This window comes from Mesocricetus auratus, unplaced genomic scaffold (assembly GCF_017639785.1).
Source record: "Mesocricetus auratus isolate SY011 unplaced genomic scaffold, BCM_Maur_2.0 Super-Scaffold_4256, whole genome shotgun sequence".
Lineage (NCBI taxonomy): Eukaryota > Metazoa > Chordata > Mammalia > Rodentia > Cricetidae > Mesocricetus > Mesocricetus auratus.
In genome coordinates, this window is record NW_024429182.1 from 15265066 (window position 1) to 15287793 (window position 22728).

Sequence of the window (22728 nt, forward strand, 5' to 3'; positions counted from 1 at the left end):
CAAGATGTCTTCTGCCTTCCACATGTACACCTGTGTCACACACATGTGCACACACCTACTTATCCATGCAAATAAATTAAAATATAACACAACAACAACAAACTAGGTATAATATTCCTCCCATTTCATTCTTTGTCAAAATGTTTGGCTATTGCAGGGACCTAGAGAATAAGCTTCTCTAGATCCACAAAAATCTTTGATGGGATATTATAGAAAGCTGCATTAGTCAGGCAGCGGTGGCTCACGCCTTTAATCCCAGCACTCGGGAGGCAGAGGCAGGTGTATCTCTGTGAGTTCAAGGACAGCCTCTAAAGCAATACAGAGAAACCCTGTCTCGAAAAACAAAAAATCCCCCAATGTAATACAGCCAGCCAGCTGCTTTACATATCATATGTACACATTGGTGTAGGAAGGGCTGGCATCTTAGCTGTTGAGTTCTCTAACCCATGGTATGGCCTCTTGATGTATTCAGGGGTCTCTGCTTAGCATTTTTGTAATTTTTTTTTAAGACAGGGCCTCACTACATAGCTCTAGTTGGCCCGGAACTTGCTATGTAGACAGGCTGGCCTTGAATTTACAGAGATCTGCCTGCCTCTGCTTCCTGAGTGCTGAGATTAAAGGCACCCAGCTGCATTTTCTAGTTTTTAGCATATAAATGTTGTAATTCACTTGTAAGTGGTATTGCTTTTATGTTTGTTCTTTTGAGACAGGATCTTTTTTTTTCTTCAATTTTTAAAAATAATTCACTTATTTGTTATGTACACAGGTGTTTTGCCTGCAGGCATGTCTGTATGTGGGCATCAGATTCCCCTGGAACAGGAGTTACAGACAGCTGTGAACTCCCATGTAGGTGCTGGGAATTAAACCTGGATCCTCTGGAAGAGCAGCCAGTGCTCTTAACCACTGAGGAACTCCTATTTGCCTCTGCCTTCACTTCCCAAGTGCAAGGATTAAAATCCTGTCCTGCTGTGATTCCTGTGAGTTTGCGTTCAAGTCTAGCTTGGTCTACATACTGAGTTCCAAGACAGCTAGAGCTAGATAGTGAAATCCTATCTTGTAAATAAACAAACAACAAAAATCTGTGCTGCCAAAGCCCTGCCCCCTATTTTGAGATAGGGTCCCACTCTGAAACTCATGATGTAGTCCAGGTTGGCCATGATTTCTTGGTGATCTGTCTGTCTCTATCTCCTGGATGCTGGTATCATACAGGTGAGTGACCATGCCATATATCTGAGGCAGAGTCTCTTACTATATTGGCTTCAAACTCAAAAAGATCTGCCTGCCTCTGCCTCCCAAGTGCTAGGATTAAAGTCATATACCACCATGACAGGCTGGAATTGCTGTTTTAAAAGACAGGATCTTTGTGACTCTAGCTGCCTTCAAATTCACAGACATCTGGCTGTGGCTGTTTCTGCCCACTGGGATTAAGGGCAGGTAACCACCATGTCTATCTGTGTTGGGAGGAAGTCCTGTGCATTTTTCAATAAAGCACTGCTGGCCAATAGGAATCTAGATAGGTGGGACTAGGAGTTCAGGAGAACTCTGGGAAGGAGAAACACAGAGAGTCAAGATGTAACGCCATGGGGTAGGAAGCCCGGAACTATTCTCTGGTAAGAGAAATACTTAGATTAACAATTATGGGGTAATTACTTAAGTCAGAGCTAGCCAGTAAGAAACAAGCAAGGCCAACAGCTTCATAATTAATATAGCCTCCTGTGTGTTTATTTGGGACTGATGCGGCACTAGAACCAGGCTGGCAGGAAGGCTTCTCTCAAAGAAAAAGCTTCTCTTTATATATCTGAAACTGTATTCTTCTTCTCCTCCTCTTCTAAGTGTTTTGCCTACATGTATGTATATGCACATGTGTGCCTTGAATCTGCAGAAGTCAGAAGAGGGCATTGGATCCTTTGGAATAAGAGTGTGGAGCCATCATGTGGGTGCTGGGAACTGAATCCAGGTTCTTTGCAAGAGCAGCAAATGCTCTTAATGGCTGAGTCACCTCTTCAGCCCTGCAATTACATTTCTTAACTTCAACTTCCATATGTTCATATTATCATGTGGAAGTATGGCTTTGCTTGTGACTGTTAAACCTAATTGTTGTTCAGTACTAATTTTTTATATTTGAACCATGGGATCTTACCCTTAGAGTTCTAAATGTAAGAATAAGAAACTTCAATACCTCTGCCCCCAGAACAAGAAACCAGATACAGAAACTAGAAAACAGCAGCAGCCCAACCCTAAAGCAGACTTAATGTCTAAGACCATTCCAGGATCACCCTCAATGCCACTGTTAAACTGCACCAGCCCTGTTAGTCACTGGGTTAGAGTTACAGGACACTAAATGTACTTTCTACCTTAGGCCATTCCCATAGCTGATACTGTGGCCTTAGTCCCTTGCATACTTGCCCACCCTCCTACATGCACTTGCTTACCTGGCCACTGATCTCTTCTCTCCGGAGCAGCCGAATAGCTAGGCGTAGCAGCCCTACCACTGCCCGCTCCACAAGGAAGCAGAAATCTTGTGCCTGAACACACAAGTGGTACAGATGATCTCGAACAGTCTGCCATACACAGCCCACACGGTCCCTAAAAATCATAAAGGGTAAGGACAGTCTCAACTGGACAGATCACTGGGTAATAAACTCGTAGGCCTTTCATAGTTCACTGGCATTGTGCCCTAAGCTGTCAAGCTTAAGATCGCCCCTTCTGCTCAGAGTTTCGTGTGTTTCTTGCACCCAGGGGCTACTCAGCAAGACAGCTTCCAGCCTTTCAGCACATGCTCAGTGCAGGGTTCGCCTAGAGATGGCCCCTCCTACCTGTTCTCCAACACGATCCTCAGCAGCATCTCCAGACAGAAAGCAGCATCCTCTTCATCGTATGTCTCTTCATCTGCTGTCACTGAGACCAGAGCCTAGAGGGCAGGAGCAGGCAAAGTAGGGATGGACTACAAGCCAGCCACTGGCTCTGTTCCAACAGAAGTCGAGGCACACACCACTACCCTGTTGCCTCTCAGACTTCTTCATCTTTACCTTCATGAGCTCCTGCAGTGATTCCAGCTGGAGGAACTTGCTTTCTGTGATCATTTTTTCTGGGTCACATTGCTAGAGGGGACACAAGAAAGGGGATTTATAACAAAGACTATAGGAAGAGAATCTCCAAAAGCCAGGGGAAGAAGGCAGAGCTGTCGTTGTTACAAGCCCTAGATGATCCTACTTTTTGGTTCACAGTATCACATCTTTCTAGAAGGAATGAGTCTAGACTTCTCATGAGGGACAGATAGGCCATTACCTTGATACAGTCCAAGGCCACTCTCTTGGCCTCCTGGTTCTCTGTGGAGGGGCCCCGTACACTAGACTGCTCAGGACCACTCAATGTCAGCCAGCTCACAAAGCTAAGTACTGATGACTCTCCTCTGTAGGAAAAGGATACTGGTGAGTGCCAACATTCTGACCCCCCTCCTTTCCCAAGGACCACAACCGATGGGTCTGTCCTTACCGGTTTGATGGCATCTCCTCCCGTTGTAGAGAGATCTTGCCATTGGGATCCACAAAATCTTCTACCTGAAAAATGGATCACGAGTAATTTATTTCTAGGGTTCTGGAGAGATGGCTCAGAGGTTAAGAGCACTGGGTGCTATTACAGAGGACATGGGCAAATTCCCAGCACCCACATGGTGGATTATAATCATGTAACTCCAGTTCCAGGGAATCTGATGCCCTCCTCTGGCCTTCATTGGCATTAGGTATGCACATGGTGCATATAATATATTCAGGCAAAATGCCTATACAATAAATCTAAAAAATAATTTAAAAAATGATTTGGGTATAGTGGGACAGGCCTGTAACCTCAGTCCTGAGGAGGCTGAGGCAGAAGCTACACAGAAGTTCAAGATTAACCTAGTCAACCTAGTGAAACCTTGTCTCAAAAAAAATTCTTTCTGTACATCATTCACATTCATTGTGCTCCCTGGCCCAAGCAAAGTTCTTTGGATTTCTTCCTGTGGACAGTCCATGTACTATTGTGTTCCTTCTAAGAGGTGACTGAAAATGACTTCTACCAGCCTTCCTTTACAGCTTCTCTTCATTCCTAGTGAGTTTTGGCAAGCATCAGGTCTAGTGCTATTCTATTCAGAGCACAGAAGGCTAGGTGATGCCTAGTTAATGCTGAACATTCTATCAAGAATTACCCCTACGGAGCTGTCTCCATTTCTCATCTGTCCAGGCCCAGAACCAGGGCTATGACTTGGCCCTCCCCAACATCCACCCTGATGGAATCTGCTGGGCCACATGAAGGAAGCTGGACCACAGACTCGAAGCTGCAGCATCTCCACCACACACGGCAGCAACAGGATACCCAGGAAGAGTCCCAGTGAGGGCCCAGCATCGACGGTGTAGTAGAAACCAGAGGCCTCAAACCAAACCAATGACTCTTTGCAATGAACATGTGTAAGGAAAGATGTATGGACAAAAGGGCTTATGGTGTGACTCACTGTGTTACACTGCAACTTCCATAACTAGATTTAAAATTTTTTTCCTTTAAAATTTTTTTTCCCAGGCCGGGCGTTGGTGGCCCACGCCTTTAATCCCAGCACTTGGGAGGCAGAGGCAGGCGGATCTCTGTGAGTTTGAGGCCAGGCTGGTCTACAGAGCGAGTTCCAGGACAGCCTCGAAAACAATACAGAGAAACCCTGTCTCGAAAAATCAAAAAAAAGTTTTTCCCCTTTTTTCTCTTAAAAAATTTTGTTTTATTTTGGGGTGTGTGTGCAGGGGTGGAGGGTAGATACAAAGGGATCAAGATAATATAAAAGACACACAGAATAAATAAAGAAAAAGCAAATACATAAATAAGTACCTCCACCATAGCCTTGGGTAAAAGTTGAGCACGGAAGAGTTGCAGCATAGCCTCCATGATATTCTTCCAGCCCTCCCGAAGGATGTCACCATGACGATGGGCCAAATGGAACACTGTCTTGGCTGCAATGTGAGCTTTAGGGTTGCTTCCAAATACAGTGGGAAGGTTCTCAATAGACTGAAAAGGCGATGTAATGAGGCTTAGGGTTGGTTCATGTCTGGAAAGGAGGTTCTTTCAGGTCTCACTGCCAATGGTTCCCTGACAGTCTTTCTGCTAAATTTGTTTCACATCCCTATAATATTAGTGGGAAAGGCCAACCTGACGAAGATCTTTCCTATGGCATCTCCTCCCCAATCCCATTACATGAGGTGACACTATTCTCATTCCAGAACTTGCAAGCTGGACATGGCCTAGGCTTGTTCAGGAGGGTACATATGATGGGTGCAGCCTCCATGGCTGAGGCTTGCTCTCCTCTGGAACTCTAATCATAGTTCCTGCTCCAACTCACCTCGCTACTCAGAGCTGTGAACTTGCACAAAGAGATGATGAGATTGTCAAACACATCGCTGAGGCCATAGTGGGCGGAGATCATGGCACACTTCCTGTAATGTCACCCCCATGACAGAAACAGTCACTGGAAGGCCACTCAGCCCTCCCAAGTTCCTAAGCTGCTTTCCATTGGTTCTTCCTCAATGGGTCACAGAAAGAAACATTAAACTCCAGTCTGTTTAAGACTGAGATTTCCAAGGCTCCAGCCTCCCTCCAGAAAATCAGGAGAAATCCCATTCTGAGGAAGTAATACCAGGAGTCAAAGAGGCATGGGGGCAACCCGTCTTAACTTAGTAAGATGGAAGGATATGAAGATCAAGGCCAAAGTTGAGCTACCTGAAGCCTGAGATGGCTTTCTGGATGATGGTCTCCTCAAGGCTTTTATCAAAGACATAAGAAAGAGCAGCAATAGTGGGACCCCAGGTCATAGTGAAGAGGTCAAGATCATAGCTGCCAGGAGGTACACGGAGGAATATGCCCTCAGGGGTAGCACCCCGATGAAGCAGCACACTCCACACATAGTTCTCACGAACCAGGCCTGTCTGTTCCTCGGGCATCACGATTTCCTCATTCCTGTCAGAAGGAAAAGGAAGGAAGAACTATATGCACTCTTGTGAGCATGCTGCCGCCAAACTAAGGAAAGGGTTTCACCTGTACTCGTGTCTTCCATTTTATGAGGGGATCACAACCGCAGATAAGGGATCTGCTGCTACCCACCACTTGGGCGAGGGAGGGAGAGTGAATGCATTCATAATCTCACTGTCCTGTCTCTAAGTCTTCAGAATTCACATTCTTTCTGAGTGAGGGGCAAAAACTTCCACTTTTCTGATTTATTATAAGGAACTAACCATATAGATATGGTGGCACATATCTATAATTCTAGCACTTGGTAGGATCAGACAAAAAATCAGTTCAAAGACCAGACTCAGCTACCTAGCAAGTTTGAGGCAATCTTGAGCTATATGAGACTCTGTCTCAAAACAATAGAAAGACAACTAAGTATCCCGTCTCTGACTCAAGCCTTACCCTCTAGTGCTGGTCTTTTACTTCTTTTTTTTCTCTAAGATTTATTTATTATGCATACAACATTCTGTCTGCATATATGCTTGCAGGCCAGAAGGGGGTGCCAGATCTCATTACAGATGGCTGTGAGCCACCTTGTGGTTGCTGGGAATTGAACTCAGGACCCACTGGAAGAGCAGTCTGTGTTCTTAACCTCTGAGCCATCTCTCCAGCCCCTAGTGCTGGTCTTAATGTCTCTACAAACCAGAAAATGCATTTTGTGAGCTCTCCAGGAAAACCAGGTAATTTGGGATCAGGAAAAAGGGTCATGATACCTCACTTAGGAGGAATAATTTGAACTGGAGATGTAGTTCTGCAAAGAAACAAATTTTTAGTGCCTATGTAAGGTCCTGGGTTCAATCCCTGGTACCGGGCACATCTGTAAACACACATACACACAAGAGAGACAATTTGTATGGACCCTAAGTTTGGAATATTGGAGTCCTCATTATCATTCAAGCTTCTTTAAATAAGAATTGAGTTGTCACAGAGGAGGCTGCCCAGGTAAGACTCAAAGCTAAATCGAGGGTATGTGAGTCACTAGGGTCTGATGTGACTCTAAAAATAGGAAAAGGAAGCAATGTCTCTCAGTAACAGAGATGCTACTCCTCTCTCCATGTATACTCACTTGATGGCATGGTACATGTCCTCCAGGATGTCTTGCTCGAAGTCTTTGCCTCCATTCACACCTTTTAGGTTTTTTCGAAACTCCTAGAGATAGGCCAGTATGTTTTCCCTTGTGTCAATGCTGTATAGCACCCAAGGAACTCCTTAAGTCTGTGATAAATAGGACTTCCGGAAACAATTAAGTGAAAGAACCCATTTTCCTTCCAAGTCCCTCTTCTGAATTGGTCAGCCCTCCCTGAGTTCCTTGACAGAACTCTGTCCCCCATACAAACTGGAAACCCCCTTTATCTTTCTTGCTATTTTGAAGCTGTACTGATCTCCTCTGTCTTGGCTGGAGTCCAAGCTTACCTCCAGAGTCATGGGTACATTCTGTTTTCGGACGTTGTGGTTATGCTGGTCAGTGTTAAGCATGATGACAGCATAGGCCAGGGCAAAGCAGGCATCGCTATTGGCAAATGGGGAGCCATTACAACTCTGAAAAAGCAAAGACTCCATCTGTGACAGTGTCCTTTTCTGGCCAATTAAATCCTCACTACGACCAATCTTCTAGCTAGACCTACCCTCCAGTGCTCTGTGAAGGCCTCTAGCAACCTGTGAATAACTGGTGCTTCTCCAGGCAAACGGAAGGCTTCCAGGTAGAGTCGGAGAGCTTCATCAAGCCTTAGGCCCTGAAAGCTGAAGGTGCTACAGAAAGAAGAAACAGAATGAAGAGGCTGGAGGCATGGGAGCTACACAGGTCAAGCTGTTAGTTTTCATAACCTTCTCTTACTGGAACAGAGAGGCTGATGGCTCTAGCAAAGGCGTGGTACAGCCTGGCCATTCCTAACAAAATCCCTAACCTAGCACTTATACCTTAGCAAAACTCTTGTCCAGACACTCATCTCTCTATGCCACTATGCAATTTTCCATTAGAACACTGGGGAGGGGCTCCAAGAGCCCGTATCCCTTCCAGGTTCAACAGATGTGCATCATAGGAAGAGGTAAGGGTGTTATGTGAGCTGGTCACCAGCAGGTACTGGCAGACTTCCTCTGAGAGAAGAACGCCCTGTCCCTCAGACAGCTCCTTCCTTTCTTCCTTTTTTTTTTTTTTTTTTTTTTTTTTTAACGAGACAGGGTTTCTCTGTATTATTTTGGAGGCTGTCGGTCCAGCCCAGCCTCGAACTCACAGAGATCCGCCTGCCTCTGCCTCCCGAAAGCTGGGATTAAAGGCGTGCGCCACCACCGCCTGGCTCTTCTTCTTTCCTCTGCACTTTCCCCATATCTCCCTCTTCTTTGTGTGAAATGCAGGACTGCTAAAGGAGCACACCATCACTGAGCGAGACGTCCCAATCCCACAGGGCTTATTTCTTCCTCACCTCACAAAACTCTCCAACAGGTCCATGTTTTTGCGGTCACTGACAAACTCCCCAATCATTTTCTTGTCTAACCGAGGGTTCTCTCGGAGCCACTGGGCCACCTCTGCGTTATCCATTGGGATGGTGAGGAGACCTTTTTCCTGTAGAAACTGGATGCCCTTCTTTGGTTTCTGATTGAACTGCTCTGTGCCAGTGATCAGCAGCTAGAAGACAAAGAGTAGAGGCATCAGAAGTTGCTGTGCCCTCAAGTCAGACAGGAGGCCAGATTCTATTAGAGCCTACAGCTGTACGCCTAATGAATTCTTCAACATGGTTCTAAACGATCCCACAGCTGAGACTGGGTTGCATTTGTCTGGAGAGCTCCTTCCCACCCCTCTCTGAGTGCCCCAGGTGGTCAGGGAGATGGAGAGGAGGCAGATTAGTGAGGGCTTCTCCTCAGTGCTGTGGCCATCTCTGGCATCTATGGACAGCCAGCATCATGTTAGAGTCGGGGTAGAGTCCCCTTCCTTTTCTGACTGCCTGGGTTTGAAAGACGAGGCAGACTGTGATCTCTTTGCTCCCTGTATGTTTAGTTACAGACCTGCAATCAAATGCATTTATCTGACAATATGAGAAAGAAAGGATTAGCTAGAAGTTTTTATGTTAAGAAAACCAAAAACATCCAACCCTAATCAAGAAGCTATTTACAATTGATAGCTGCTGCTGTTGCTGGGAAAGGGAAAATAAACAAAAGAAAAGAAAAGTAATCAGGGCAATAAATGATTAGAATTTCCTTTTCAAAGGAAGAAAAAAACACAAACAATTATTTGTATATTACTAAAGTACCAGAATAAATATCAATTCCCTATTATTACCAATCACCATGCTGGACCTAGAGATGCTCAATAACCTTTGCTGACCCAAATGACAGTAGTTTCCAGAGTTTGTCACCACCACTAGGATTATCTGGCTGTTGGCTGGAGAAGCTTTGCTCAGGGGCCAACAACAGCACAACTTAGGTGTAAGGAAAGGAGCAGGAAAAGTTGCTGCAGTCCCAGAAAAACTAGGGACTAGTCTTGGAAGGCATTTAGTGAGTGGCTAAGCTCATTGCCATCCTTGTCCTCCGAGACAGAAACCAATTCTCTAGAGGACCCCATACAAGGGTGCGCACAAGCTGAACACAATGTGATGCAAATGTATGTATGTACCTTCTTTTTGTTCTTAATTTCAATTAGTTCCCTTGGATCTGGCAGAAGACAGGAAAATCGAGGTGGCTTCCTGGTAAACTTTTTGTCAGCTAGGAATGGAAGGAGAAGGCAAATCCATAAGTTCTTTTGCAAACTTACTAATACTCTCCCCAGGAAAAACAGCAGTCTCAGAAATTTTATTCTCCCCAGTCTCCTACCTTCTGGGGCTCCGCTTTTTTCCTTTCTCTAGGGTTTAAAGCAAGGTCAACTGCTAGGGCTCTTTCAGGTGTGACCTTAGGGTACTCGGTTTCCCCATACCTCCCACTCCTGTCTCTAAGTCTCTAGTTGATGCGCGTAGAGCCATGGACGAGAGCACCCACCCCCAGAGGCACCAGCTTCCTCCACATCGTTGCATCCTGGCTTCCCATGCTCTGATGACAACCATCCTCCACTTGGAAGATGAAGGCCTAGGGTATCTGAGGCCACGCCTGTGGTTTTCCCATCACTGGCGGCTCTTTCAGCTGGTAACAGGAAAAGATATGAAGACTTATGGGTAGAAAGTCAAGCAGTATTGAAGAAGAGGAAAATGAGCTGTGTATTCTTATATTGGGCACCATCCCTGACAGGGCAAACTCAAGACAAAGTAAGGAGGGCAAGGGAGGAGAGGGGAGAAAGGAAAGGGAAAAAAAGGGGGGACAATAAGAGATGCTTCTAACTGTTGTTCACTTCTTGGGTGCCATCTACTGCCTCGTAGCCAGGTCTGGATGTCTCCTTCTTCTCCTGCTGGGTGAGTGTATTGAGGACTTTGGCCTGACAGTGAGCCTCAGTGCTGTCAATAACCGTCAAGAGGGCATCAAGGGACAGTAGGTGTGTTGTATAAAGCTGACCAGACACAGGAAAGGCATTCTGGAAAATAAACAGATCCATCAAACTTGAGGTTAGAATATTCTTTACCTGATTATTTTTCCAAAAATCCAAAAACTATGACTTCTCCATTGCCCTTACAAAATTCCCTTCTTCCTATTCCCTATCTCTGAAGTGCCCCTCTCTGTACCATCAGGGAAATTTCCTCAGTAGTTTCTAGAGGCCAATAATAGTGCTCAGCACCTTGGACAGCAGCTTAGTGAGGTCTTCAAAGAGGTTGGCGCAGTAGTAGTCACAATCGTAGTTGATGTAGAGCTCAGTGACGAAGCTGGGGATGCGCCAGAGCTGCACAATGGCCTCCAGCGCCATCTCCTTCATCTCATAAGGCATCTTGGGGTTTTCAACAGTGATGATCTCCATGAGTTTTTTGATGTACATCTGTCAACAACCCAGTGCCAACCATTTGGGTGGGGCAAAGATAGGAAGAGAAAATTGGACAGGAACAACATTAAACAGGAGGTAGAAGCCCACTCACGCATTCAGAGACACCAAAAGGTCCTCTATCCCTTCTTTGTCTCCATGATGGGGATAAGGCTCTTATTCCTCCTATTCCCTGTCCCAAAGAAGTTGTCTTTTGTCCTTTTTTATGTGCTATCTTTATGAGCTTACCCTAGTCTTATTTTGGCAATTTAGCAGCAATGCTGGTTTGACTTAAAAGAACTCCCAGGTAGAAAATCTGTTACCTGTCAGTCCTCATATTTGGATTCTTGCACTTTTTTTTTTAAGGACAGTTTTTCTCTGTAGCCCAAACTGGTCTTCAACGCACAGCAATCCTCCTAAGTGCTTGGATTACCGGCAAGAGCCACCATATCCAGCTGAGAGTTTTCCTACATTATCGTCAACCAGTATTTTCTGGGATCCTCTCAGTTCTACCACAAAGTATGGAGGCCAAAATATTCTCTATAGTAAGTTCATAAAAATCTATCTCTAGAGACAGGCCTCCTGTCTTCGGACTTCCTCTACCGTCTTGGTGTCCCTGACACACTCTCCCCAACCTCCCATAGACATATCCCAGCCATGAACTTGGACAGAGACCCTGCTCTGCCAGGGGCCATGCCAGGGGCAGAAATCCAGGTAGACCCCTGTCAGTGAACCTTTCCCACTTTCTTGGTACCCCCTACTCTATCCCCAGTCCCCTCTACCTTCTTGTCATCATGTCCCAGCCCACGAATATAAAGGAAACATTACTAAAGCTTAAATCACACATTGACCCTCACATATAGATAGTGAGAGACTTCAATTCCTCATTGTCACCAATGGAAGGTCATGCAGCCAAAAACTAAACAAATACTGGAGCTAACAGACATTATAAATCAAATGAACCTAACAGATATCTATAAACCATTTTACCCAAACATTAAAGGATATACCATCTTCTCAGCACCTCAATGAACTTTGTCTACAATTGACCATATACTCAGTCACAAAGCAAGTCACAACAGATGCAAGAAAATTGGAATAACCCCCTACAGCCATGGATTAAGGCTGGATTTCAACAGAAACAACAGAAAGCCTACAAACTCATGGAAACTGAGCAACTCTCTACTGAATGAATACTAGGTCAAGACAGAAATAAAAAAGAAATGAAAGACTTTCTATAATTCAAAGAAAATGAACATACAACATACCCAAACTTATGGGACATGATGAAAGCAATGTTAAGAGGAAAGTTAATAGCACTAAGTGCCTACATTAAAAAAAAATTGGAGTGATCTCATACTAGCAACTTAACAACACACCTGAAAGGTTCTAGAACAAAAAGAAGTAAGTACACAGAAAGAGGAAGAGATGCCAGGAAAAAAAATCAAACCAAGGACTGAAATCAATGAAATAGAAACAGAAAACAATACAAAGAATAAATGAAACAAAGAGTTGGTTCCTTGAGAAAAGTCAACAAGATAGACAAAACCGTATTCAAACTAACTAAAAGACAAAGAGAGAATATTGACAAAATCAGTCATGAAAATGGGCACATAACAACAGACACTGAAGAAATCCAAAGAATAATTAGGTCATGCTTTAAAAACCTGTACTCCACAAGCCTGGGAAATCTAAAAGAAATGGATAACTTTCACAATAGATACATACCACTTAACCAAAGTTAAATCAAGATCAGATAACAATTTCAACAGACCTCTAATCCCCAAGGAAATAGAAGCAGTCATTAAAAGTCTCCCCACCAAAAAAAGTCTTCCCAGGGCCAGACAGTTTCAGTGAAGAATTCTACCAGACTTTCAAAGAAGAGCTATTACCAATACTCCTCAAATTGTTTCACAAAATAGAAATAGAAGGAACATTGCCAAATTTATTTTACGAGGCAGTCACCCTGATACTCAAACCACACAAAAGATTCAACAAAGAGAATTACAGACCAATTTCCCTCATGAATATTGATTAAAAATACTCAATAAAATACTTGCAAATGGAATCCAAGAACGCATTAAAAAGATCATCCACCATGACTAAGTAGGCTTCATCCCAGTGATGCAGGGATGGTTCAGCATATGAAAATCAATGTAATTCATCATATAAACAAATTGAAAGACAAAAAAGCACATGATCATCTCATCAGATGTTGGAAAAGACTTTAATAAAATCCAATACCCCTTCAGGGATACCAGGGACATACCTAAACAACAAAGGCAATTTACAGCAAACCTAAAGCCAATATCAAATTAAATGGAGAGAAACAAATCAATTCCACTAAAATCAGAAACAAGACAAGGCTGTTCCCTCTCTCTATATCTATTAAATATAGTACTTGAAGTTCTAGCTAGAGTAATAAGACAACTGAAGGAGATCAAGGGGATATAAATTGGAAAGGAAAAAGTCAGATTATTATTTGCAGATAATATAAGAGCATACATAAGTGACCCCAAAATTCTACCAGAGAACTCCTATAGCTGATAAATACCTTCATCGAAGTGGTTGGATATATGATTAACTGAAAAAAAAATCAGTAGCCCTCCTATATGCAAATGACAAATGGACTGAGAAAGAAATCAGAGAAACATCACCATTTACAATAGCCACATATAATGTAAAATATCTTGGGTTAACTCTAGCCAAGCAAATGAAAGACTTGCATAACAAAAACTAGATTTTGTGGATGGACTGGGGGTGGGTAGCAATGAGAACAGGAGGGATCGGGTGGTGGGGGTGGAGGGAGCGAGTATAAGGGGAGTTGTCTAGAATTGGAGGGCCATTTGGGGAGCAAGTGGAAACTTAGTGTAGTAGAAACTCCCTGGAATCTACGAGGGTGACCCTAGTGAGGATTCCTAGAAAAGGAGGCTATGGAAGCTGAACCGGCCATCTTCTGACCAGGCAAGGCTTCCAGTGCTGGGAATGGGACACCAATCCAGCCACAAAACCTTTGACCTACAATCTGTCCTGCTTACAAAATGTGCTGGGGCAATGGTGGAGCAGAACTTGTGGGAGGGGCCAACCAATGACTGGTTTAATTTGAGGTCCAAGCCATGAGAAAGAGTCCATGCTGGACACTGCCTGGATGATCAGGAACTGGAAGCTGGATAGCCCGGACAGAACTAAACAGGACTGGAAAAAAAAAATCAATGAAATGATTCCTAATGAGGTTCTGTGGTGACATACTGTTTATGATTTAATAAAGCTTGCCTGGGGATCAGAATGCAAAGCTAGCCACACTAGCTAGCCACAGATGCCAGGCAGTGGTGGTGCACACCTTTAATCCCAAGATTTAGGAGACAGAGGCAGATGGATCCCTGTGAGTCCAAGACTACCCTGGGCTACACAAGAGTAAATCAGTCTAAAAGAGTAACAGAGCTCATGCCTTTAATCCCAGCACTAGAGAGGTCTATAAGGAAGAAGCAAAGGGTTTCATGGGAGATTCAGTTTCCAGTCACAGGGAAGACAGGATCTCCATTTCAGCCTTGGTAGAGGTAAGGGCTGCTTTGTTTTTCTGATCTTCAGCTTGAACCCCAATATCTGTCCCTGGGTTTTTATTATTTATGACATAGGGTTCTGCTATATTCATAGATCAGAGTCTAGTCCAGTTGTCATAGAGGCTGCCACTAGCATCTGATGGATGTGGATGCAGAGACCCACAGCCAAACATTAGGCAGAGAGAGAGCCCAGGTTGAAGGTCTCTATCCAGTGCCTCCCCTTGGAGCTTGGAGAACCCCAAGGAAGAAAGGGAGTAGGAATTGTGGGAGGCTGACAGAGACTGAAGAAGCAAACTTGGGTCTGTATTAGGCGCTCTGCACATTCATTATGGCTGTTGGCTTGGTGTTTTGAGGAAACTCCTGACAATTAGGAGTGGGGATGTCTCTGACTCTTTCTTCTGCTCTTGGGACCCTTTTCCTCCTCCTGGGTTGCCTCCCCCAGTCTTGCTGTGAGGTCTGTGCCTGGCCTTACTGTATCTTGTTATGCTGTGTTCAGCTGATGTCTCTGGGAGACCTACTGTTTTCTTTGGGGAGACAGAGGGAGGGTGGACCTGAGGGAGAGATGAGATATGGGAAAAACTGGGAAGGGTGGAGGGAGGGGAAGTTGTAATCTGGATGTATTGTATGAGGGAAGAATAAAAAAATACTTTAAATCTATCTCTACAACATGACTGATTAAGCAGGCCCCACTGATAATGTCATACAGTTCCCTGTTTTTGCTTTACTTTCAAGTAAGTAAAACTTACCTCTAATTGGAACTTGAGGTGCTCCCGCATGCTCTCAAAGAGTAAGAAGCATACCCGTAGGGAAGCAGCATACAGGTTCAGTCGCTCTGCACTGAGTAGCTGGAGATCAGAGTGAGAAGCCATGAGGTTTCTGAGGTTGAGTATAACTGAACCAAAAAAGATATAGCAGAGCAGACTAGTGAAGCTGCCACAGAGTTCTAAGGAAACTCTTTTGTTATTGTTTGCTTTAAAAATGGTGTTCCACATTGATTTATTTGTGTGTACCCATGGTCCTCTCTGTCTACCTTCTAGGTCCCAGGAATCATGTCAGGCTTGATTGTACATGCTTTTACCCTGAGCCATCACGCTGGCCTGTTTGTTTTCTTAGACAGGGTCTCTTTCATGTGGCTCAGGCTGGTCTTGAACTTACTATGTAGCTGAGAATGATCTTGAATTCCTTAGTCTCCTGCCCCTCCCTCTTAAGTGCTGGATTTTAGATACCTACCACCACACTTGGGTTTCTGACAGAGCTCTTAATTTAGTTGTTACTTCCTATACTTCTTGGAGAGCTACTGGAACTCTTTTATTGTGACTTCTGGCCAACAGAAAGGGAGGTGGTTTCTTAGGATTAGTAATCATAGGGTTCTCTGGCTTCTCAATTTCAAAAGTAACTAAGGTTTCTGAGCTACCTAGTCTTTTTTTTTTTCACCAGCATCTTTTTAAATGATTTATTTATTTTTATTTTATGTGCATTGGTGTTTTGCATGCATGTATGTCTGTGTGTGAGGGTGTTGGATTCCCTGGACCTGGAGTTACAGACAACTCTGAATCACCATGTGGGTGCTGGGAATCAAACCCAGGTCCTCTGAAAGAACAGCCAGTGTTCTTAACCCTTGAGCCATCTCTCCAACTCTGAGAATCAAGTCTTACCTGGAATAAGTGGCGACACATCTCGTCCTTGATGAGACCCAAAAGGGTCTGGCATTGGGCCACAGGGGCTGACTCAAGAGCCACTGTCAGCAAATGCAATCCCATGTGGATCATACCCTCTGAGTTGTGGCGGTCATGTGGGTTTGTGAGGGAGATAAGGAAGCGGAAGAGCTCACGGATGCAAGGAAGACCATAAGGAACCAAAGCTGTGCCTGGGGAGAATAGGAACACTAAGATATAACCCAGTTGTTCGATAATACTTGGATCTGTGTTATTCATGAGAACAACTCTGTGTATATGTGTGTGGGGTGCATGGGAGGGTGAATGGGTGTTATGTATGTGTGTGTGGTACATGTATGTGTGGTGTGCAGAGTATGTGACTGAATATGGAATTTATTGCTCTGTTTCATTGCCTTAAACAAGGTCTCTTGTTGAACTGGAAATTCACTGTTTCAGCAAACTCTTTTTTTAAAAAAAACTTTTATTTATTTTTATTTTTATTTTATCTTCATTGGTCTTTTTCAGGCATGTATGTCTGAGGGTATCAGACTTGTTACAGACAGCTGCCATGTGGGTGCCAGGAATTGAACCCAGGTCCTCTGGAAGAACAGTCAGTGCTCTTAACCACTGAGCCATCGTTCCACCCTCTTCAGCAAACTCTTGGGACCCACATGTCTGCATATCCAATGCTGGGGTTACAGGCATATGCAGCCATGCCTAGCTCTTTACATGGATGCCAGGGATTTGAACTCAAGTTCTCATGCTTGCAGAAAAGTAATCTTACCCCACTGAGACATCTTCTAGCCCCTATCTGTGGCAATTTCAGAAATTAATTTCCTTCAAAGAGAAGGATCCACTACACATCTCTTATTGGATGAAATCAGCATCAGAATTTTTGTCAAAAGTCCCAAGCTTTATGTTGTTCCTTCTCTCTTTCATCTCCTAAAGTCCTTCTCTAAATGACTTAGGGAAAGGTTCCAAACACACCAATAGTTTTATAGATTGATTCCATTTCCTTCTAGAAAATGGGACTCAGAGGTGGTAGTCACCTTCATCTAAGCTGGTCTAGGCTCAGAAAGTTGAATGGGCAGAGCCGTCCAGAGAGGACCTACCTTCCTTCTGGGAGGACTGGGTAAAGCGCACACCCCGGGGGTTGACATAATCCATGTCGTGGACAGAGGCAGAGTGGTCAGTAGGAGATGAGCACTCTTCCAACACTTCAGGGATAGATTCCACCGATGCTGACTGGGCCTTTTCCACATGGGTCCCCTCCTGCTATGACCAGCAGCAGTCGGATATAGGAACAGAGATGAGGCAAGATTACAACTTAGAATTTATTTCTCCGAAGTATATGTCTGCCAAGCTGTCTTCAATGGACCATAGCTCATTGAGTTATGAATCAATGGAAGATGGCCCAAAGCCATCCATGGTAGGGTGACAGTACTCCACAGGTGGAAAAGTTCTCATATGCTCAGGATTTAGGTGATTACCTTCCTGTAAAAGCCTACTCCGTCCCAGTGCTGGGATTAAAGACATGCATTACCATGCTCGGTCCAACCTTTTAAGACAAGGCTTGGGTACAAAACCCCAAAGAACAAGCCAGCTCCTACAGTAAGAAACTGATGAGGGCCTTAGGGGTCAGTCGTCATACCTGAGGGTCAAGCTGATCGGAAACTCCTGTCTCATTGCTCCCAGACTCTGTGGCTGTGCTTTCCCTTGGGGAGACAGCTTGCTCTAGGTCAGTGAGGTCCTCCTTGGAGGTGGTCTGGGAGGATAATTCCAGGCCACTGTCTGTACAGGGGCTGACCACTGCTGAGGCAGCTTCTGAACTTGCAGAGGAGATGGATGTGGGCACATCAATGAAAGGCATGCCACCTGACAAGGAAAAAGTGGAACTTGAAGGTGAAGAAAGGTTCTGTGAGTAAAGCATCCTCTACAGTACCGGGGTCTGCTTCTCAGACTGAATGCTCCTCTATAAATGTCTATGGAATAGTGAGAATCTCTCTGCAAAGGGAATGGCCTGAAGTCATGCAGGGTTGTTAAATGGTTTGGAGAGGCCCTTTCTGTTCTCTGCAGAAAGACAAAAGCTTCTCAGTTGACTGGCTTTCCACTTCAAATCCCCTCCCTGAGACAGAAAGGATCTTTTCTATCTGTTTTCATCGGAAGCAACCCAGCACACTCACTAGTAAGGTTAGAGGATAAGGTGGCTCCATTTGGGGTGGGCAACTCTGAACCTGGTATGACTTTGGTTGTATGACGTGGAGGCCGAGGGGATCTTTTTTGCTTCTTCCACTTGGATGAGTCACTCATGCCTCCTGCTCTCATTTTCAGCTGGAAAATCATACATCGTTAGTATCCAGACTAAAAGAGTAATTTAAACAAAGATGTTATTCCTAGAATATCTCAGCACTTAGTCCTTCTGGTCTCTAGAAAACAGCTTATATCACATATCACTGTTAGGAGATCTAGACCAGCAGACTACACACCTGTGCCTCTACATTTGCAGCTTTTTAGAGGCACAGTGGCCTCCACATGGAAGGTAACATTCTGCTTTTGGACTAGTTATGAACATAGTCAGCTGTCACACACGTCACTGCTGCCTGGGTCTCAGGTGCTGTATATGATGCACGGGCCTCTTGCTGAACAGGTAAGGGCAAGCTTTGCCTACAGGCCTGTGGACCGACTTTATTCCATAGTCACTCTGCAGAGCAGCGCCTAGTTCTAGTTCTTGTCCAACTATGAGCACCCATCCCTTCCCATCCAGATTCAAAGTATTCTCACTAGAGCATGGACTGGGACCTACACCATAAGGACAACTCTTATTCTGGAATTTTTGCATTAAAATGGATGGTCAAAAGTTAATTTTTTAGGGATGGGAGTGATACTCCCATTTATCTGTGGTGTTAAGAATGGAGGACCATGCCATGCTACTGCTCCCAGTTGTGATATAGCAATCAAGTCTCCTGTCCTTCTTTTAGTTGTTCTTCCTAGACACCATTTGTTTGTTTTATTATGTTATTTACTGGGCAGATCTCACATTCACTATGTAGCCAAGGGTGACCTTGAACTTTGGGTTCTGTTTCTATCTCCCAAATGCTAGATGTGTGCTACCACACTCCACTTACGTGGTGCTGGGGCCCAAACCCAGTGATTTGTAAATGTGAGCAAAGACTCTTCTGAATGAACTACATCTCCAATGCCACTAGATGCAATTTTAAAGGATCTGTTCATTTCTTCAGATATTTGGAGATAAAATGTTTTCTCCAAGGTCCCTCACTCTCAAAGCTTTGATAGTCTCTGATCACATACTAAGAAACCTGATAAACAATTCTTCCTTCCTTCCTTCCTTCCTTCCTTCCTTCCTTCCTTCCTTCCTTCCTTCCCTTCCCTTCCCTTCCCTTCCCCAAATTTCCTCCCAATGAAGGAGAGAGATCCCTGAACTGAACCCTATCTCCAAGTTCTAACACAGTACCAGCTTCTCATTGGATTCATATTCTTGCCCCTCCACCTCCAAAACACCTGCAGTCATATGCATAAAACTCAGCTGCTGTGACTACACAGGAGCCAGAACAGAAGGATGCTCCTCCCAGGAACCTTGAAGTTCAGATGGATCACACTCTTGGTAAAAACTGATCTGGGGCAAGAATAAGACAAAAATAGAGAACAAATCCAAAGGATCAATGAAAGAAGAATCATCTGGCCTTACTGGTCATCATCACTGAGCTCCAAAAAGTCCAAACAACGGAAGGTTTATGAGATAACGCTCCTTCCTTTCCAGGAGGCTCCTCTGTATCAGTTCCACTTCTACCGAGAATGACAGTTAGTGATGGACATCTTTTACACACAACAATCGGTATTTCCTAACTTCCACTCTGTATTATGCAAAGCTAGCTCCAAGCAGGTTATTTCAGTGAGTGTCCTTGGCTTCCTGACTGGTACAGGAGCCTGAAGGCTGGTGGTTTTCAAAGACCTCACTGTTGCTGTTCCCTGTCCTCAGGCTCTAAGGCACATGGCAGGCAGCAGGAACCCTATGCCACCTTATCTGTACAATTCTATATTCCAAAGGTCAGCAGTAGCTTTGTAAAAATAGTACAGGCACTAGGCAAATAATCTTGGCAACATGCAGACTAGCTACTGAAGAGAGCTGAAAATTTTAAATATGCAAACACAAAATGAGACAACACATCCAAATAGGATAGAGACACACCCGTAGCTCGAGAACATTCACACACACTGTTATTTTATCTTCAATGACAGGAATGCTTACAATCACACCTCTGGCACGTACACTCCTGGATGGACAACCTAGATGTCCCTATCCTTTTCTCATCTTCTTTCAAAGGCAAGGATATTTCAAGGGCTCAGGTAATCTTTAGCTTACACTTCCCTACCAAACTCACCTACATCCTGAATTTTAAAGGACAGAGGGTATCTTTGCAGATATTAGAAAATTCCCAGTACCATGGTCCCTAGTTCCTGTCTATCAACTTAGAGACCTAAGTCTTGCAATGATTCCTCCTTTTATGTAACCAAGAAATAAAAGACCCTCACAGGATGTACCACCTTTCTCCTCCAACACAGCCAGGTATCCAGATATACTCAAGGACTATGCTTAAACTCTCTACATCAGCTCTGAGACACAGGAGGGGAGAAGGAAGGATCTTGGTCCCTGTAGTTTCCCTAGATGGTCTTGGTCCCTTAAGCTTCCCCACAAGATGAAAGCAGGAACCAGGCTCTCTAGGCTCACTATGTGATGTTCAAGACTTAATTGTGCTTCCAGGCAACTAGAAATACCAGGATAATTCCCAGTACTGCAAAGCTACAAACACATGCAACTCTTCAAAAGCCAAGCTGTGTTACTACAGTGGGTAAGTTGTGCTCTGAACAACAGAAATGGGACCCAGGACCCAGTGTTACATATAAAAAAAACAAACAAATAAATAAACAAACAAATAAATAAAGGGGGGGAGGAGAGGGAGTGGGAGAGAGACCTTGAGGTTCTTAAAGAGTAGTACCCTCTCTAACTGGTTCAGGGCTTTGGTCTGCTCCCCACTACTTAGCTCCAGTTTGTTGAGGAGACATGGAGAAATCTGTGAAAGACAGGCAAACGCACGATTTTAAACAGAGTGAAATAAATTCAGACAGGGCACAGGGCAGGAATGGGGATGAATGGGAGGGGTCAGGGGCAGGTCAGGTGCATGCACCAAGTAGCCAAGGGTCATTTCCATATGCAGAAACTCATCTGAGGCCTGAGAAACCCAGAGCTTCAGTTCAACACACAAAAAGGCCATCCTGATCACCATTTTTTCCTAGCAGTTTGAGAACCCTTGATTTGGAGTACAGTTTGATTTGAGAGACTAGAGCAAGCAAGGCCCATCTTATTCAGCATTAGGAAGGAGCAGGGGCACAGTCTCTCCAGGACTCTTACTTGCTGACAAGAATGAGACACAAGGGGATGACCAGACTTTCATCTTTGTTAACACGCATCTTTAGCTCAGCTTGGTAAGCCTCGTCCAGTTTCCTTAAGAACTGGCTCATCAGCATACATAGGTCAACAAACACAGGTCAGAAAGGAACGCCTGAGGAAGGAGAGGTACATGGGGGTATGTTTCTGACTATAGGAGTGACAGCTATTTGCAGATTTCTAGTAGGCGCATCTAGACAAAAGCATGTCTTTGCTACTGAGCAATAGTATTCCATAGCACTGAAGTCTGGAAGTTAAGGAGGTTTGGACAGGAGACAGCAGATGAACTTTCAGATCAGACCCCACCTTCTTCATGTTGGTTCCCACATAGCTCTTGGGTTCTTCTTTAAACTGAGGTAACCTATAAGAGAGAATGGCATGACTGTCTTTGAGGGTAATGACAATGTCCTCCTGTATACCAGTCATAGCAAAGGTGCATTGGCCCACAGTATCCTTGTCTCTTAGTTTAGTCTCATGAAAATCTAGTTAAAGCTAATCTCATCCCTTTTAGAGGTTCAGAGCCATAGAAATTGGGGTATGTAAGACAAAGCTGAAGTAGACTGGGAGTGGCTGACTCAGCACCCTCGGGAGTTCAGGGGTTCTTTGCATCCTTTGGAGAGGATGCTGAAAGCCAAGATAGGGAGTTAGGAACAAAGAAAGTAGTAAAAGCAGGCTGGTGTTTTAAAGGCAGTAAATCCATGGGGTAAGACACTTGGCAGCAGAGTCCAAGGGCAACCTAACATGCAGATAGTAGGGATTAAGCCTGAAAGCAAAAAGAAACCCCACTGGGAGGTTTAAAAGTCATTGCTTCAATTCTTCTCTAGTGAGTCTTGGAGAGGAGATATAGAATAGGCAATTAGATTTAGGACAAAAGGCTTCTTGGGCTCTAGAATGAAGGAGTCCTTCCTAGGGAAATCAAAGATCATGGTTTCCCTGGGATTAAGGTGTCTGCCAGGATATAGAACTTCAAGTGCTGAAATCGGGAAGTCCCAGGCAAGCCAAGATAAGGGCCAATAAATCAGCTTGTACAACTGCTGGTTGCCCTAGCCTTGGCCTTCTTTTGCAGAAATCAGGCTGAGCTCTGGAAGCTCAGCAACCTGTTCCAGGCTGCTTAAATTTGGCATCTTCTCTAGGCTCCCTTTCCCAGATGTTACC

General features: G+C 44.4%; 1 protein-coding gene across 9 annotated transcripts in view; it reads right to left on the minus strand.

Moving 5' to 3' along the window:
- Positions 1 to 22728, minus strand: part of Gbf1 (golgi brefeldin A resistant guanine nucleotide exchange factor 1) — a 125858-nt gene that overhangs the window by 10041 nt on the left and 93089 nt on the right. For 2 of the 9 annotated variants that reach the window (XM_040743533.1, XM_040743542.1), the window contains exons 8-30: positions 21880 to 21934; positions 21101 to 21199; positions 18293 to 18440; positions 17761 to 17984; positions 17222 to 17381; positions 16110 to 16321; positions 15201 to 15299; positions 10718 to 10912; positions 10327 to 10516; positions 9991 to 10131; positions 9632 to 9720; positions 8445 to 8647; positions 7650 to 7773; positions 7438 to 7563; positions 7091 to 7173; positions 5737 to 5973; positions 5360 to 5453; positions 4852 to 5028; positions 3496 to 3560; positions 3289 to 3412; positions 3030 to 3101; positions 2817 to 2911; positions 2433 to 2586 (exon numbers count right to left, since the gene is read on the minus strand). In XM_040743533.1, coding sequence (XP_040599467.1) covers positions 2433 to 2586; positions 2817 to 2911; positions 3030 to 3101; positions 3289 to 3412; positions 3496 to 3560; positions 4852 to 5028; positions 5360 to 5453; positions 5737 to 5973; positions 7091 to 7173; positions 7438 to 7563; positions 7650 to 7773; positions 8445 to 8647; positions 9632 to 9720; positions 9991 to 10131; positions 10327 to 10516; positions 10718 to 10912; positions 15201 to 15299; positions 16110 to 16321; positions 17222 to 17381; positions 17761 to 17984; positions 18293 to 18440; positions 21101 to 21199; positions 21880 to 21934 — 3166 coding nt within the window. Of the gene's footprint in view, positions 1 to 2432; positions 2587 to 2816; positions 2912 to 3029; positions 3102 to 3288; positions 3413 to 3495; positions 3561 to 4851; positions 5029 to 5359; positions 5454 to 5736; positions 5974 to 7090; positions 7174 to 7437; positions 7564 to 7649; positions 7774 to 8444; positions 8648 to 9631; positions 9721 to 9990; positions 10132 to 10326; positions 10517 to 10717; positions 10913 to 15200; positions 15300 to 16109; positions 16322 to 17221; positions 17385 to 17760; positions 17985 to 18292; positions 18441 to 21100; positions 21200 to 21879; positions 21935 to 22728 lie in introns of all 9 variants that reach the window. The other 7 variants (XM_040743538.1, XM_040743523.1, XM_040743587.1 and 4 more) reach the window with 4 other exon arrangements.